Source organism: Haliotis asinina, chromosome 12 (genome assembly GCF_037392515.1).
Source record: "Haliotis asinina isolate JCU_RB_2024 chromosome 12, JCU_Hal_asi_v2, whole genome shotgun sequence".
Classification (NCBI taxonomy): domain Eukaryota; kingdom Metazoa; phylum Mollusca; class Gastropoda; order Lepetellida; family Haliotidae; genus Haliotis; species Haliotis asinina.
In genome coordinates this window covers 26,971,130-26,987,503 of record NC_090291.1, presented here as the reverse complement: position 1 = coordinate 26,987,503, position 16,374 = coordinate 26,971,130, and the positions used below count along the sequence as shown (strand labels likewise).

The following is a 16,374-nucleotide window of genomic DNA, read 5'->3' as shown; positions in this document are numbered from 1 at the left end:
CTCCAGTTCGAGCTGTACGCAATCACAAGGCAGATGAAATTCTAGTACATGTAAATTGTAAATAAAATAATTCTTTTAAAGCTATGCCACGTCGTGTTCATCTATTTTACGACACATACTACTCCTTTCTGGCAAACAGACAGTGCATGCTGCATGGCGTTCAAAGAATGATTGGACTGGACACATTATTGGCATCTGGTTCAGCAGATACAACGATCATTGGACCAAACAAGACAATATCATGATTGCAAAAAAAAAAAAAAAAAAAAAGAGAAAAAACAAAACTGCAGAAGATGTTGAACTCCAGAATATTACGAAGCCATGGCCTAAACCAATTTTACAAGATAGTGGAAGGATGAAGTTAAAATAGTGTACAAGTGGTTGTAGTCAAAAGAACAAAGGGGCAAAATTGAAAAAGTCGAAAGGGCCATAGACTTAAGTCAGAAGGGCCATAGGTAAAGAGAAGAACATTATGCCATACAAACTAATGTATATTTTGTATATTTGATTACAGTAATATTTATTATTTCTTGTAATATATTTTTATTAATGAGTAAATAGTGAGTAATAATTTATATTCTAACATGCTTCTGTGAAAGAACAATGGCACTGACAGTACTTGGTCAGAAAATAATATGCTCTTTTTGCATTGAGTCACAATGCCTTGGCATCACTGTGTCATTCTTGTCTGCCCCCTCGTAATGGAACACTTTTGTACTATGTCATAATGAAAATGATCTCATGGTGCATGTTATTTGTCATTGTCTTGCACAGCCTGCTACGATAAACTACTCCGTTACATCCCGTTTCTTGGTTTACTGTTGCATCACTCAGCCAACATCATTGGTGGAAACATTACATTTATGTTTTCCGACGGATAAAACATCTCATAGAACAGGCCTTCAGCAACCCATGCTTGCCATAAAAGGCGACTATGCTTGTCGTAAGAGGCGACATGTGGGATCGGGTGGTCAGGCTCGCTGACTTGGTTGACACATGTCGGTTCCCAATTGGGCAGATCGATGCTCATATTGTTGATAACTGGATTGTCTGGTCCAGACTTGTTTATTTGCAGACAGCCGCCATATAACTGGAATATTGCTGAGTGCGGCGTAAAACTAAAATCACTCACTAAAAGGCGGATCAGTGCATCGCTGACTTATATTCGCTGTTAGAAGATTGCATATTCATTTGTGATTGAATTGCAACTTGCAAATCAGATAATCAAATATGAAAGACCTGACACCTTGTTTCGTCTGTCGAGAAACTAACAGTGGATATTTCCGGTTTAGTAAACAATAATATTAGCTGTATTTTGTTTATTTCTTACCACTATAATGTTATATCTCAGACAGTTATTTGTGGCTCATATCGTAGTGAGGTATAGAAGTAAATAACAGTAACATATTGTAGTTTAAGTATCACAACACAACAGTTGAAGGACAATGAACATTTGGGTAATTTTTCTGGATGTAAAGTTTTTGCAGCTGTATGTCACATTTACAATTCTGTGTTCACACAAACTGTTAGGTCATATTTGTAGAGGTTCTTTACAGACTAATTTTTTTTCTAGATCAACACTTGACAAGTAATGGGTGAACTAAGTCTACAAAAACAGCTTCAGAAAACATTCAAAGTTCTGGAATCAGCTGTCTGTCTCTGGGAGAAGACACTTGCTGACTGTGCTGGTACGGTTGCTGTGATAGCTAACCTGTGTGAGCAGTACTGTGACTGTAAAGGCCTGACTGTTGAAGCACTCCCAGTGGGGAAGGTATTACCAGATGTCCAGGAGAGGCTTCTCTACAAGATTATGTCAGAGTTGGATAGTAAGATAGTCAATCTACATGACAAGCTGTAAGTTATCATTTACATTGTGTACGGTCACTTTCAGGCTTTTGAAAATTTAGCGGTGCACATAATACCAGAGTAAACCAGTGACTGGTCACTATCTTACATGAATGGTGTCTGAAGGAACATGAGTGTGCACATCCTGCATGCTCACCTGAATCTGCCAGTATATTGTCTACTCTTCTCTCAGATAGGATATAATGATATATGTCATGGTTGTATTTTCAGTATGGGTGGATTTCTGGATATTCATGTATGTCATATTTTAAAAACTGATGTACTCAAATGAATAATGCTTTAGATTTCATTTTGAATGTTTATTACTGAAAAGTATACCACCTGTACAGTCATTATTTATTAAGTTACCGAGAAATGCCCTTGAGATCTCGGGTGTAATGGCAGGGGAGGGAAAAGCAACAAAGGAAATCTGTTTGGATTTGTCATATAGGAAGCTGATGTTTCATCTTCCTTGGAATCTGTAGCCATATGTTTGTTGTCTTTAGAGTCTCATCACTGGCATGATATGTATCAAAGTTCACAACTTAAGGCCTGTTACATGTCCATTTTCAGAAGTGCTGTGAAAGAAGAACAAGATAAGTTCTGCAGACATCATGACCAGTGTGTGAAACTGTACAAGAGACATTCCAGTGAACTTGATGTGCATAAGATAACAGAGTCGACAGCAACATGGCCGTCAGTGTCTGCCATGTTGGAAATACTGGTTGATTCAGATTCTTTACTCTTTGACTTGTATCCTTTGTCTCAGCATGTGTGTCTGTTGTCAGAGGAGATTAACTGAAAATTAGGGCCTAGAGTTTCGAAGCTCTCTTAGCAACATATGTCATATTTGGGATTTCACTTTCTTAGTAAAGTACAGATTCTAGTACTTTTTATTGGTTGAGTCCCATCCGGGAATCGAACCCGCACCCTCAGAGTCAGGCACCTAATCGTAAGTGCCATTCATTAACATTAACTTATGAAGCACTGAGAGAGCTTTGAAATTCTAGGCCCAGGTAGGCCTGACCTGTGTCTTCTGTTGTGTGTATGTCATCATGCCCCACTGTAGGATTAGTTACTTTCAGTCACTTTTTTCAAGCACTCTCGATCCAGCTAACACGATCCTTTTCATGCAGGTCAAACAGCAGTTTAAATATCTCACACTATATATCATTAATGGAAGTTAGTTTCTGGTCAAGTATTGGATCAGTGTGTGATGTTAATGCATGATTTACTATGCTTAGGGTGGAGTGCTTGGTGAAGGCAGATATTGCCATGACTGTTTAGTTTCCTTATGAAAAGATATATTATGAAGATGCATTGGATAGAACAGTTGTCGGAAGAGAAGACTCTAAGGTCGGATACCTTGGCACAAACATGGTCATCAGTGGACAAAGACACTCTACAAAACCTCAGAGGTTAGATAGATGCATCACATGTGTAGCAACATATTATTTATGACAAATACACCACAAATAGTGCTATTGACTTTTGTGATGAAGGTTGTCCTGGGGCAGGTAATAATGATTCATAATGAACTTTTTATGCATTAGTTGTAAATACTGTATGACACTATACACTGAAGGTGTACCTGGTGTAAATGGGGCTAGATTCAGGATGTAGTACTATTGGGAGTCTGTGTAGGGACTCTGGTGTGAAGAACCCGTTAAGGTCACGGGTAGAATAGGCCTTCAGTAACTCATGCTTGCCATGAAAGGCAACTATGCCCGTTGTAGGAGGCAACTAACGGGATTGGATGGTCAGGCTTGCTGACTTGGTTGACACATGTCATCGGTTCCCAGTTGCGCAGATTGATTGTTTACAGACTGCCGCCATATAGCTGGAATATTGCTTAGTGTGTGTAAAACTAAACTCACTCACTCACTCTGGTGTAAAAGGGGACTAGATTCAGGGTGTGGTACTTTTAGGAGTCTGTGTAAAGGGCTGTGGTGTAAAGCCGCGCTAGTTTCAGGGTGTAGTACTATTGGGAGTCTGTGTAAGGGTCTGTGGCGTAAAGGCAGACTAGATTCAGGGTGTCTGTAAGGGTCAGTGGTGTAAAGGGGTCCAGATTCAGGGTGTAGTACTATTGGGAGTCTGTGTAAGGGTCAGTGGTATAAAGTGGTCTAGATTCAGGGTGTAGTACTATTGGGAGTCTGTGTAAGGGTCAGTGGTGTAAAGGGGTCTAGATTCAGGGTGTAGTACTATTGGGAGTCTGTGTAAGGGTCTGTGGTGTAAAGGGGTCTAGATTCAGGGTGTAGCACTAGTGGGAGTCTGTGTACGGGTCTGTGGTTTTAAGGGGGTCTAGATTCAGGGTGTAGTACTATTTTGAGTCTGTGTAAGGGTTTAGTGGTGTAAAAGGGACTAGATTCAGAGTGAGGACTATTTGGAGTCTCTGTAGAGTTCAGTAGTTTTAATGGGGGCTAGATACAGTGAATGTATTGTCAGTGATTTTGGAAAATTCATGTATGTCAGTTGCATTGTGATAAATCTGAAACCCTGATGAAAATGTTTTGCTACTAGAGAATTGTGATCTAGAGTTGCCTTGGCCTTTCCACAATTTGTCTTAGCCATCCGTGTTTTGACCTGCTGTAAAAGTGGGAGGGTTTTGGAGGTGGCATGGGATTCTGTCTATCTGCTACGAATTATGATCATGATGATTGCCCTAAAAGGACACCCACATGCTTTTTAAAAAAATCTTGGGTTAAACGGAAATGAAAAGCAATCCTTTTATCTGATAGCAATGTAAGTTTCATCACCTTCAATGTGTAACCAGGGATGACTACTTGAATTATCAATCGAATGTATTTATCAGTTGTTTTATGTGTGGAATATATGTACAGGATACCATGATCAGGTTGATACCTACCTATATGTAATATCTTTGTCAGGACATACTGATGAACATTCAATTAATTCACTAACTCACTTTCGTTTTCAGATTTTCTCTGTCATCTGACATTCTTTGTACAAGAGAGGCTTTGATACAGTGCCTAAAATATTGCCTTCAGCACATTAGCATTAGGGCAGCACCTGGTAACAACCAAAATGGACTCCTACATTGTGTATCCACATGGACTCTCACATGGAGTACCTCAGAGTGCACCTGGTAACACTGTCAACCTGATCTCCCACATGGGGCACCTCAGGGAGCATGTGGTAACACTGCCAACATGAACTCTCACATGGAGCAGCTCAGGCAGCACCTGGTAACACTGTCAACCTGATATCTCACGTGGAGCACCTCAGGGAGCACCTGGTAACACTGCCAGTGTTTGCCATGGTAAGGAACTAGTGGACATACCAACCACAACTGGAGGATACTCAGAATATGCTGCTGATGAGAGGTAGACCAGGCAAACTTAAGACTGACAGTGAAGTCTCTACATCATTGTGGTTGGCATCTTACATTCAGCCATTATCACCAGCTTTGACAAGATTATCAAACACAGTACATATCACTAGATCTTCCAACAAGTACAGATAGTAGGGGAGTGATTTAATTCAATTTATAACAGCTTACAAAAAGCTTCAATAGTATTATGACACTCAGAAGAATAACAGCAAACCCTGTTCAACAGAATGTGAAACTTTAGACAATATAGTGTCAAAATAGTCACTGCACTCACTCAAATGCAAAACATGGTGAAATGGAGACATCATGATACATGTATGTATTCCTGTCAGTAACTAAATAACATAATTATGTACTGGTGGACAGTGTGGCACTCACCAGACTGGAAGACCAGAGAAGACAAGCACCAACAAATCTATAATATAGGTGTTGACCTACATCATGGGCACTATGTATTCTACAGTGACAGAAACTCATCAAGGCCTGGCTGCTGTACTGTTAAATGTGTACAGAATGTAGTGTTCTTATTGAATGACGTAACCATGGAAACATGTACATGTATACCACTACATTAAAATGACTGTTGCACAGTCACATGATCCTGTGTTCATGTTCTGTGATGTTTCCAAAACATAATCTTTGCCAGTGCATAGACACAACATACAGTCAAGAATACATTTCATGGACACATCATTTTGTGTACAATGGATATAAACTTGCTGGGTACTCGATATAGATGTACGTTATCTCTCATTTCTAACTTCCTCAAATTAAACCAGCATACCCTCTGTCTCTATACATGTTGAAAGACGGTTTCTGGATAGTAGGCATTTCTGAAGTGAAAACCTGAACTACAACTTCCATGGGAAGATAGAAGATTCTAGCGCTAACTGAATCATCCATGTATGGAATATTGGGTATTACATATAATTATGTAATTAAGACACAAACAAGTTTGTTAACACAAACAACAGGTACAATAATGTGGGGAATATACACACCTGGCCATACCCCCACTTTCACCTGGTATTGGACATTGTAAAGACACTAGAACAGTGGAAGAATATGTGTCAGTAGATGTACAAATGTTTTGGCAATAGAAACAAATCTCACAGTCAAGCAGAACATTTTTGTGTTAGATTAACTTAACAGTGTATGTACAGTGTCAAGAGGAACACCAACTACAATAATGCCAGGACAAACAACACTTGATAAGGCACTTCCAATCAAAACATCAAGAATGAACATCTCATATCTTATTAATTGCAATGATCTTCAACAGCAGACGATCAAAGCAATATTTTGAATGGCAACGGGAGATAAATAGTTGTAACACACTAAGTCACATTTCACTGTGGAAACCAAATGATCCCCTATTTCGGGCACTGAAGTTGTTCCATCACTTCATGAGCAGCTGGCATATGGGACAGCATCATTTTGCCATGTGCTGTCCACATCTCCAGGTGTTTATTTGCTATGGTGTCTGTTGTTTAATGCTGCACTCTGCAATATTACAGTTGTTGATAGATAGCTCAATTAATAATCAAGTCTGAACCAGTCCTGACCTGATCCTGCAAATCACCACATGTAGCCCAGTCAAAATGTGACAAAACCTCAAGAAAATTGATACAGAAATGATTTGAGTGTTTTCAACGTGTTTAAGTAATAAATAATGTGCACTAAAAGGTCCTATATTGAGACTCAAATGTACTTTAAAATGTATCTTTTCAAAGAGGACACAAGAAACTACCAATATATTGGGTGGAAAAGTCATATAATGTGAACAAAACCATAGATAAAACAGTCTTCAGAGCACATTTTCTGTTTTCAAGGATAAAATAAACTTCATGATCATGCAATTTAGTTCCTCTTTTTAGCGTAAACAAAGTTATATGAGTGGAGAACTATCCGATATTAGTATGGAGAAGCTGTTCAATGTCTGTCTTTTGAGTGTGAGTGCGTGCATGTGTGAGTGTATGTAGTGTGTATACAGCTTGTATGTATTGGAAGGTACGTTTGATCATTGGCATGAATGCGATATAACTCAATTCTGCTCAGAATGTATGTAGTTGCCAGTTAAAGATAAAAAACATTCTTCAGTCACCTTTGGAAATTGTTTTAGAATTGATAGCACAGAAAATGTAAGTGTTATATTTTACTTTTGGCATATGTTTCTTCAGGATCTATTAAACCTGAATGGCTTGATTCAGAATGTCCCATTTATAACCTTGGTGCAGCAATATAGCTTTCAATTACCTCAGTCCACATCATTTTCACTCTTTATTGTAGCTTTTAGCTGCCTTTTTAATCCTTTCTTTCTATTAGGCTAACAATACCCTCGTCTAGTTAGACTACAACAAAAGACATTTCTTTCCATTCTGTCACTTTGATCGACTGTAAACAAAGGGGAGATCACTCTCATTTTCTCGTTTTCCGTTGGCAGGAGTGTCAAAAATCCAAGTTCAAACCTCATGTCATAATTTTTTTCAATTCTAATTTTCATTATTCACCATTCTGTACACTTCAGTTGTCTGTTTTTCAATATTTTTTACCATGTTCTGCACGTATTTTTAAAACATTTTTCATAGTTTTCTCCCTTGAAAGCCACTTACAATCAACATCCAAGGGAGCACTTTTTATATATTGTTCACAAACCACTGTAAATGATATAAATACAAAACCATTTCTGTACCTGTATTTTTTCCATTAATTTCACTGGACTAATGGGTTGAATACCAATTCTAGCCAAGATCCTCATGGCCTCTCATGGCAATGTACTGACTTTACATTTCAAATGTTATATTTTGTTATACCGGATTATTGACAGACTGCTACCATTTAGCTTGAATACTGCTGAGTGAGCACTCATTTAACAGCACCCAAACTATTTTGTTAAATGCAGCATGTACTGAGAATGAAAAAAAAACATGATTATGAGTCTGTGCTACTGGTAGATGACTTCCTGTGGGCCATATGCAGGCCCTTCTCATATGCCTGGTGGAGTTTCTGTAGAGTGGAGGCCATCTTGTGTCCATCCTTCTTGCCCCCAAATAGCTGCTGCCACTGTTTCATCTGAAGTTCCTCTTGACTCAACAAGTTGGCCTGTTGGAGGCAGAGGTCCTGTTTCTCCTTCTTCCGTTTCTCATCCTGAGAATGAATAGATATCTTTAAGTACCTTTACAAGTGTGTTGGGAGCAGTCAATAAGACATTGCATTTTAGAGTAAAAGGGAAGTATACAAGACCTCACTTGTATGACAGAAGCTGGAGTCTGTTAAAGTATCTTCCAATTTGAAGTGAAGGAGGAAGGTCTACTCCCTTAATTGTTAAGAAACAAGACCAATGTTTTTCTAAGAGACTTGGGGTAAGTGAAGCAACAAGACAGTAGGTTTTGTACAGGGTTTGCATTCTTAACTTACTTGCTAATAGACCTGGTGCATGTATAACTGTATTAGAATCTGACAGCATGGCTTGACACTGATTTAAGTGTTCTCTTGTTTAAATGTTCGTCAGTGTCACAACTCTGTTTCTACACTGTGCAAGATCCAGGAATACTGGCCCTTCACTGAAGTAACTGATGTTAATCAGAGCAGTATCATACAATTCCAATACCCAGAGAACCAGGTTTATTTAGTCAATAAATTTTGTCAAATTACTGAATATTGTCAAGAGAGTGATTCTTCAGTTCAAAGGAAGCAGGTGGTGTTAGTTTAAAAACCTGGCTACAGATAAGACGCTGCAGACACAGACACATACAATATGTTCTTTCTAAACATTTCTGTTATTGTTTCAAAGTTCTTTGAGAAAAATGTATTATTTAAGCAAAGTCATAAGAAAAACACAACAATCTGTGTACACATTTAAGGAAGTATCACAAGACTGTATAGTGAAAACGTGCTATGCACCACTGCACCAGTGCTCAAGGCCATATCCCAAAAAAGTCTGTTTTGGAAACCAGTCAGATTTCAGCAGTTCCATTAGTACATTACAATTCTGCCTTCAAACACTGCTTTCTCTCGCAAATAGAATTCATGTATTCATTTAAACTGATATTCACACAAAGGTCACAAAAGTTTTCCTCTCCATATTTTTATGATTTTCTATCTAATCCAAGTGTACTGATGCCAAATTTGGGAGTTCCGGATGATTACCTTAAAAATCCATGTAGTCTTTGTGTTGAAAACATTTATGAACAAGAGTCATCAGAAGATGACATATCCCCCCGGCCCCCACATGTTTGAAAGGACAAATCATCTCACAGTTACTTATTGTTTTTAGACCATGTCTGAATTGTTTCCATGGAATTCATGAAAAATATAAATGCCATATATCTGCAATCAGAAAAAGTCACCATTTCAAGATCTGTCTCGTATATCTGCTTAGACCTTTTGAAAGATATGAAATGGCTTTCGAGCTGTGCTCCGGAAACGAAGTCAGCAACATGTTCATGGAACCGATAAAATAACACTTCACAAAAACCTGTAAATAGCAAAAGGCACCACTTTGGGGTCTGCGACACATATCTACCAAGTAACACTGCCAGATATTAAGAAGTTTTAGAGTTCCATGGAAACCAATAAAATGATAAATCACAAAAAAACCCTGTAACTAGCAAAAGGCACCACTTTAGGTTCCAATTGATGTATCTACCAAGTTTTGCAGAAAAATATTGAATGGTTTTTGAGTTCTGCTCTGGAAACGAAGCCCATCCCTCCATTTTGAGACTAAGTCCGAAACGTTTCCAGAGAAACGGGGAAAATAATAAATCAGAAAAACATGTAAATAGCAATAGGCACCACTTTGGGGTCTGCCACACATATCTACCAAGTAACACTGTCAGATATTAAGAAGTTTTTGAGTTCTGCTCTGGGAACGAAACACACCTCTCACTTTTGAGACAAAGTCTGAATCGTTTCCGCGGAAACTGAGAAACTAAGAAGTCACAATAATCTGTAACTAGCAAAAGACGCCATTGCAGCTTCTGATTGGTACATCTACCAAGTTTTGCAGAAAAATATCGAACAGATTTTGAGTTATGCTCCGGAAACGAAGCACATCCCTTCATTTTGGAAACATTTCCATGGAAACCCTGAAAAAAATAAATCACAAAAACCTATAAATACCAAAAGGCACCACTTTAGGGCCTGCCACACATATCTACCAAGCTTTGCAGAACAATATTGAATGGTTTTTGAGTTCTGCTCTGGAAACGAAGCCCGCCCCACCACTAGACTAACACCAAAATGTTCCATGGAAAAACAAAAAAAAAAGAAAAATGCCCAAACTCTGTAAAAAGCAAAAGGCACAACTATATATTTATCAAGTTTGGTCTAAAAATATTAAACGGTTTCTGAGTTATGCTCCGGAAACAAATTGATTACGGACGGACGGACGGATGGACGGGGCATCGACTCTATCCCCCTGCATTACATGCTGTGGGATAATGAAAGTATGTCACCTTGACAGCTATATCATGAGGGTCCCCTGTTGAGTAGACGGGAGGCGCCGATGACATGCGAAGGTCACAGGTTCTTGTAAGGCGTGGTTTGATGGATGGTGGTTTTGGTGCAGCCCGTCCAGAGAAACTCTTGGGTTGTTCAGCCTCTGCATACAGCTTTGCAAGCCTGTCGAATAACACATAAGACGGAAGACAAATATAGGAAGTTTGCATTTCATATGGCATACAGAAATCTGCCTTAGAAAAGAATCGTCAGTTTTCAAAATATACGTTTTTGTGCATTTTGATAAATATATATTAAGAAAGAAATGACATGATCACATGCTCTGTCATGCTTGAGCAGAAGACAATAAAACATACACCTTTAAAATTCATATTAATGGGAAAAACATTACACAAACCCGAAACTGATTATAAGGTCATCTGACATGTGTCAAAGTTACGGCTGTCTCAAGATGAAATTATTTGGTTGTGTTAAACTTTCGATATCTAAGAAGAATTTTTGTAGGTCCTTTAACTCTGACACAACAGTCTTTGAGTGTATCCAAAAAGAACAAAACCTGGAAGCTCAATTTCATACCAACCAGCCTACACTGCATCCACTTAACTGAAAAATGATGAACAAATCCAAACTTAACATCATTGCAACTTCCCCTAACAAATTTAGCTGCTTTGTCTCCCTTGCACTGAGGAGAACACAGGGTATTCACACTTTACAGTTCGTGTTTTATTATTTCCTTACTTATCTTCTCTTTCTTTTCTTCTCTTGCACACCTCCTTGAAGCTGGGAAACATGGTGTTGCCCTTGAGCGGGGGACGGGGGGAGACCTGGGCAAGGGGTCGCACATCTGACAGCTTGACCATTGCACCATGACCCAGAGGGCATGTGAAGTATCTCTTGCCCATGTACATACCATTGTGAACGGAGTTGACTGGAATCAGAACAGTCATACACCACACTTGAAGAACAACTTTGTGGCATGTCTTCATGTTGACCATTATCACATCAAATACTCATAACCCTTTCAATATCTTCACTCCATTATTCACCTATTCACATATCACCCATCCACTAATCACTCATCCACATATCACCTATCCTCTTGTCACCTATCCACTCATCACTTATCCACATATCACCCATCCACTCATAACTTATCCACATATCACCTATCCACTTGTCACCTATCCACTCATCACTTATCCACATATCACCCATCCACTCATAACTTATCCACATACCACTCATCAATTATCCACATATCACCCATCCACTCATCACCTATCCACATATCACTCATCCACTTGTCACCTATTCACATATCACCCATCCATTCGTCACCTATCCATATATCACCCATCTGGTCATCACCTATCCACATATCACCCATCCACTCATCACCTATCCACTCATCACTTATCCACATATCACTCATCCACATATCACCCATCCACTCATAACTTATCCACATATCACTCATCACTTATCCACATATCACCCATCCACTCATAACTTATCCACATATCACTCATCACTTATCCACATATCACCCATCCACTCATAACTTATCCACATACCACTCATCAATTATCCACATATCACCCATCCACTCATCACCTATCCACATATCACTCATCCACTTGTCACCTATTCACATATCACCCATCCATTCGTCACCTATCCATATATCACCCATCTGGTCGTCACCTATCCACATATCACCTATCCATATATCACCCATCTGGTCGTCACCTATCCACATATCACCCATCCATATATCACCCATCCACTCATCACCTATCCACATATCACGCATCCACTCATCACTTATCCATATATCACCCATCCGCTTGTCACCTACCCACATATCACATTAGAACCCATCCATCCTTCAACCAGTCATGACCCATCCATCCCTCAGCTATTGCCCAACAAGTCATATCCTACCATTGTCATCAAGCTTGACTCCCACGTATAACCGTGGAGCTATGAGACGGTCATCAACATATCCTACATAACGCACTGAACCTGAAACAAAAACAGGTTCCAGTGAGACTGACTGTCCTAATATCATACATGCTTTGTGGAAAGATTTTCAACAATGTTAATAGGTGGTTGTGAATCTAGGCAGTGAAAGTTTTTACAAGTACTTCAGCAAACATTGGAACAAGACATTCTGTAATTGATGACATGCACGAAAACAGACAAAATACGCATTGGATGATACCTGGGTGCTTTCCTTTCACCAAGACACGGTCGCCATAACGGAGGAGACCATGGGAAGCGAATGATGACCCTGTCGCCCGACATTGGGGTGAAAAGTTCAAGGATGAAGACACATTATGGAAGGAGTCCTGCCAGAACTTCTTGCAAGGTCCACATGTACACAGGTAGGGATCCTGCTCCAGCTGAAGCAGACATTACATACCTGACATGCACATAATACAGCTATGGCTATCAGTTTTCGCTAAATAATAATATTGTTTCCTGATGTGTATCACATAACTCATTAACTGGAAATGTTTTACACAGTGTTTTGTTAATTTTAGTTATGCTATGCCATACAATCACTTGTTAGTTATAGTTTATTCCTGATGTTTAAATGTTCATGATGAAGAACTTGACAAAAATTGAAATGTTTGACATTCGGAATCTTTCATAAGTTACCTTCAGGTTTAAGAACATTCATATCCTCTGCACATCCAAACTGGATTCAAATGGAATTTCCAACCATAATATGCATTGGAAACACTACCATCTATCATAATTATATCGAATGCTATTGGAAATGTGCATTCAACAGTTTTATAAAACTAACCCCAAACTACAAAAAAAATATCCCATTTTATAGCATTACTTTTGAAGTTTTGAAAACATCTACCGTTGGGGTAGATTATTCACACTTACACTTCAAGGTCAACATGAAAAATTCCAGACATACCATGATGTAACATGTTTTCGGGGTAATAACGCAAAGATGATCAGAGGACATTCTTGCATATCAGCAAATTATCAAAACTGTAATTCCATGAATAAATATCACCTCACCTTTCTTAAACTTATTGTTAAGATGTTCTGTCGTCTGCTGGTTTCCAATGCAATGTACATACTGTAAACCAACTATATTCTGCGACCTACTTATTATTGCGAAAACTGCGAGTGACAGTCAATCGCAGTTAAAAATCACGCAGTAATAAGTACGAAAAATATGCTTATTTCCAACAACAAAATGGCGATAAGTGACAAGTAAACCTCTTCAAGTACAGACACAAGTCTCAGGACAATGCAATAAACTTGTTGACACCACACTAATCCGTTAATTGCATAACCATCAGCTGTCACGTGACAACAAGCATGATAATGCCTCACAAAGATAGGGGTCAATTAGACATGTTAGATAATGGTATTGCGATCTACTCACACAGTCCGGCTTTAATCCAACCTGAGCGACACTGAGTAAATGAGATCAGCAGTATTATTTGGTTTGTGTTTATAATGATCCCGGGTGTCATCGGCGCCTTTGAGTCAAAGAAAACACAATGGGCAAGATTTGATCTCTGTTTATTTAGGGGTCGTTTCAAAACAACCACTCGCAAAATTAAATCTCGCAGTCTTGGCTGAGTAGCGTGCTTCGCAGTAAATTGCAGTCGCAGAAATTAGTTGGTTTACAGTATCATATCTTGTCCGCAAGCACGAGCGCTAGAGGTGACGTACCATGTTTTCAGGTTACTCGTTATTGCGCAGGGTAACGCCCTTGTATGGAAGTGCATATGATGCATTCTTCTCCACAGAAATCAACAAATACAGCGTGTCATTTTAATTAAAAGCCAAGCAAAACTGGTAATTTTTTTCTTGATTATTTGAATGTTTTTTTGCGAAAATTGATAAAAATAAACATATTTACAGGTAAGTTATTCATTCATTTGCTCATTCATTCTTCTTGTCTGAATGGCATGCCATGGCAGGGACAATAAAACGTGTCATGTCTGCAGAATATTGTAACATCACAGTAGTATTTTAAATGAATCCAGAGGTCACAAGCCTAGTACGAATCCTGCAGCATGAATAAAAAGTATATAAGAGATGACCAATTTTGTGTTCAATGGTTTTTTTCATTACGTCGGCAACATTCCATTCAAATCAAATGATATTTATGTTTGACTTTTCATTCGATCAGACGATGGTCCGCTTGACAAGTTGTGAGTGTTATTTCAAAAGTTATAATCACATTTATGAAGGTTCTCAAAGAGCATTATGTTCTACGGTAGAATTTTAGAACTATGACAGAAATTTAGGCCTCTACTTCCGTGAAAGCTGAACATTTCAACCATCTTGTGTTCCGACTGTCACAGAAGCTTCTGCACACGAGACAGTGTTTACAGGTGGCGCTGTCATTTCACTTTACACAAGAAATTACGAGGAAAAGAACTACCCCAAAAACATGGTTCGGCATGGTACTATATACAGAAGGAGTAGGCACTGGGCAGTAATCTCTATACTGTCAAAAGAATGTCCAGTCGAAAATGACCAAACGAGTGAAAAAAAAAAAAAAAGTTCCAAAACCATTTTAAAGTATCCCAAAGCGAGCTGAATTTGGCGTTCCGGTGATTTCGACGATTGCATTGCTAGCACTATATTGAGGAAGTATGTGCACGATCAGAGTGCACAAACAGTTTCATCGGTAGGGTGGATGCCCAGTTCCTGTCGTGAGACGCTTTATTGACAATTGAAATCAAGAAATTAAGTTATGAAAAGAGCAAATAAACAACAATATTATTTACCCTCGATTGTTAATACCACTTCAGATGCAAAATCAAGTGTCTGTATAACAAAATATAGTGAGCAAATTCAACAAGATCAGTCATCTGCTAGTGACAGGTTATGTATGAAACAGGAAGCCACGTGATCAAAACACTCTCTCGCAGTGCAGAGGGAAAAGTATGGCTCACCGTCGAAAACACATACAAAAATACCCGGATGTGACAAGCGACTGCAGTTTCGCAGGTACAATGTTATAAACGCTATTTTTTTTTTAAATACATGATACTTTTCTGTGAAATAGACGAATACAACTTTATCACTCAAGATTAGCAAAATCAAAACTTAAAATGATATTAAAGATAAAAATTACGTTTTTGTCTTAGTCTTATACCGTCGAAAACCCCGAACACTGGGATATATCAAATGCATGCTACAAACCAGTAGTTTAACCAGTTTAAAGAGATTCATCCAAGAACTAACGGTGGAATTCTCTCCCATAATATTCTTTTTTTTCACCTATGGCACATTTTACTTTCTGTTGGCCGTTTGGACATTTTCAATCTTAGCCCTTCATTGAAAATAGAGAAAGTCAAATATTCGTACATCTGTGAACAAGCAACAATTTTTGTTTTAATATTCAGGTTGATTGTAAGAGAATAATGAAATGTCACAACGATTGTAGGACGATTTCACCACGGTACCTCAGTATCCTGGCTTTTCATGATGATAGAAAATATTGACGTCTTTGAGCTCTTGTCATTTGAGGTCACTCATAGCCTAGAGTTCTTCCATGCAACGGCGTCTTGTTGTCAAGCAGGCACCTGTTGTGCTTCCGGTTCCCCGATGAAGGACCGCACAAAACATGCTCAAACATATATTTCGTGTATATTTTTTCGGATCCTCTGAAAAATATTGTTATATGTGTGCTTGCCTTATACACATCAATATATAAATCGACT

At 38.7% G+C, this 16,374-nt stretch overlaps 2 protein-coding genes across 2 annotated transcripts; one reads left to right on the top strand and one right to left on the bottom strand.

The window, feature by feature from the left end:
- The first annotated feature begins 119 nt into the window (after nucleotides 1-119).
- On the top strand, nucleotides 120-5,801 carry LOC137258689 (AFG2-interacting ribosome maturation factor-like). Its single transcript, XM_067796382.1, has 5 exons — nucleotides 120-455; nucleotides 1,574-1,854; nucleotides 2,419-2,598; nucleotides 3,148-3,263; nucleotides 4,784-5,801. Exons 2-5 carry the CDS (start codon nucleotides 1,592-1,594, stop codon nucleotides 4,825-4,827), a joined length of 603 nt encoding a protein of 200 aa, XP_067652483.1. The 5' UTR covers nucleotides 120-455; nucleotides 1,574-1,591; the 3' UTR covers nucleotides 4,828-5,801.
- LOC137258688 (uncharacterized) lies at nucleotides 5,325-16,271 on the bottom strand. The gene is made up of 6 exons (XM_067796381.1): nucleotides 16,117-16,271; nucleotides 12,882-13,062; nucleotides 12,602-12,682; nucleotides 11,396-11,585; nucleotides 10,654-10,819; nucleotides 5,325-8,344 (listed from the first exon to the last, which is right to left on the bottom strand). Exons 1-6 carry the CDS (start codon nucleotides 16,135-16,137, stop codon nucleotides 8,129-8,131), a joined length of 855 nt encoding a protein of 284 aa, XP_067652482.1. The 5' UTR covers nucleotides 16,138-16,271; the 3' UTR covers nucleotides 5,325-8,128.
- Between the last annotated feature and the right edge of the window lie 103 nt (nucleotides 16,272-16,374).

Bases quoted from the DNA above. Each gene is read 5' to 3' on its own strand.
- LOC137258689 (XM_067796382.1), top strand. From the start codon at position 1,592: ATGGGTGAACTAAGTCTACAAAAACAGCTTCAGAAAACATTCAAAGTT. The intron at 1,855-2,418 runs GTAAGTTATCAT...GTCCATTTTCAG, and splicing joins GTCAATCTACATGACAAGCT to AAGTGCTGTGAAAGAAGAAC. The intron at 3,264-4,783 runs GTTAGATAGATG...TTTCGTTTTCAG, and splicing joins CACTCTACAAAACCTCAGAG to ATTTTCTCTGTCATCTGACA.
- LOC137258688 (XM_067796381.1), bottom strand. From the start codon at position 16,137: ATGAAAAGCCAGGATACTGAG. The intron at 10,820-11,395 runs GTAAGGAAATAA...GTTATTCGACAG, and splicing joins AGAAAAGAAAGAGAAGATAA to GCTTGCAAAGCTGTATGCAG. The intron at 8,345-10,653 runs GTGACATACTTT...ATTCATTCTCAG, and splicing joins CTCATGATATAGCTGTCAAG to GATGAGAAACGGAAGAAGGA.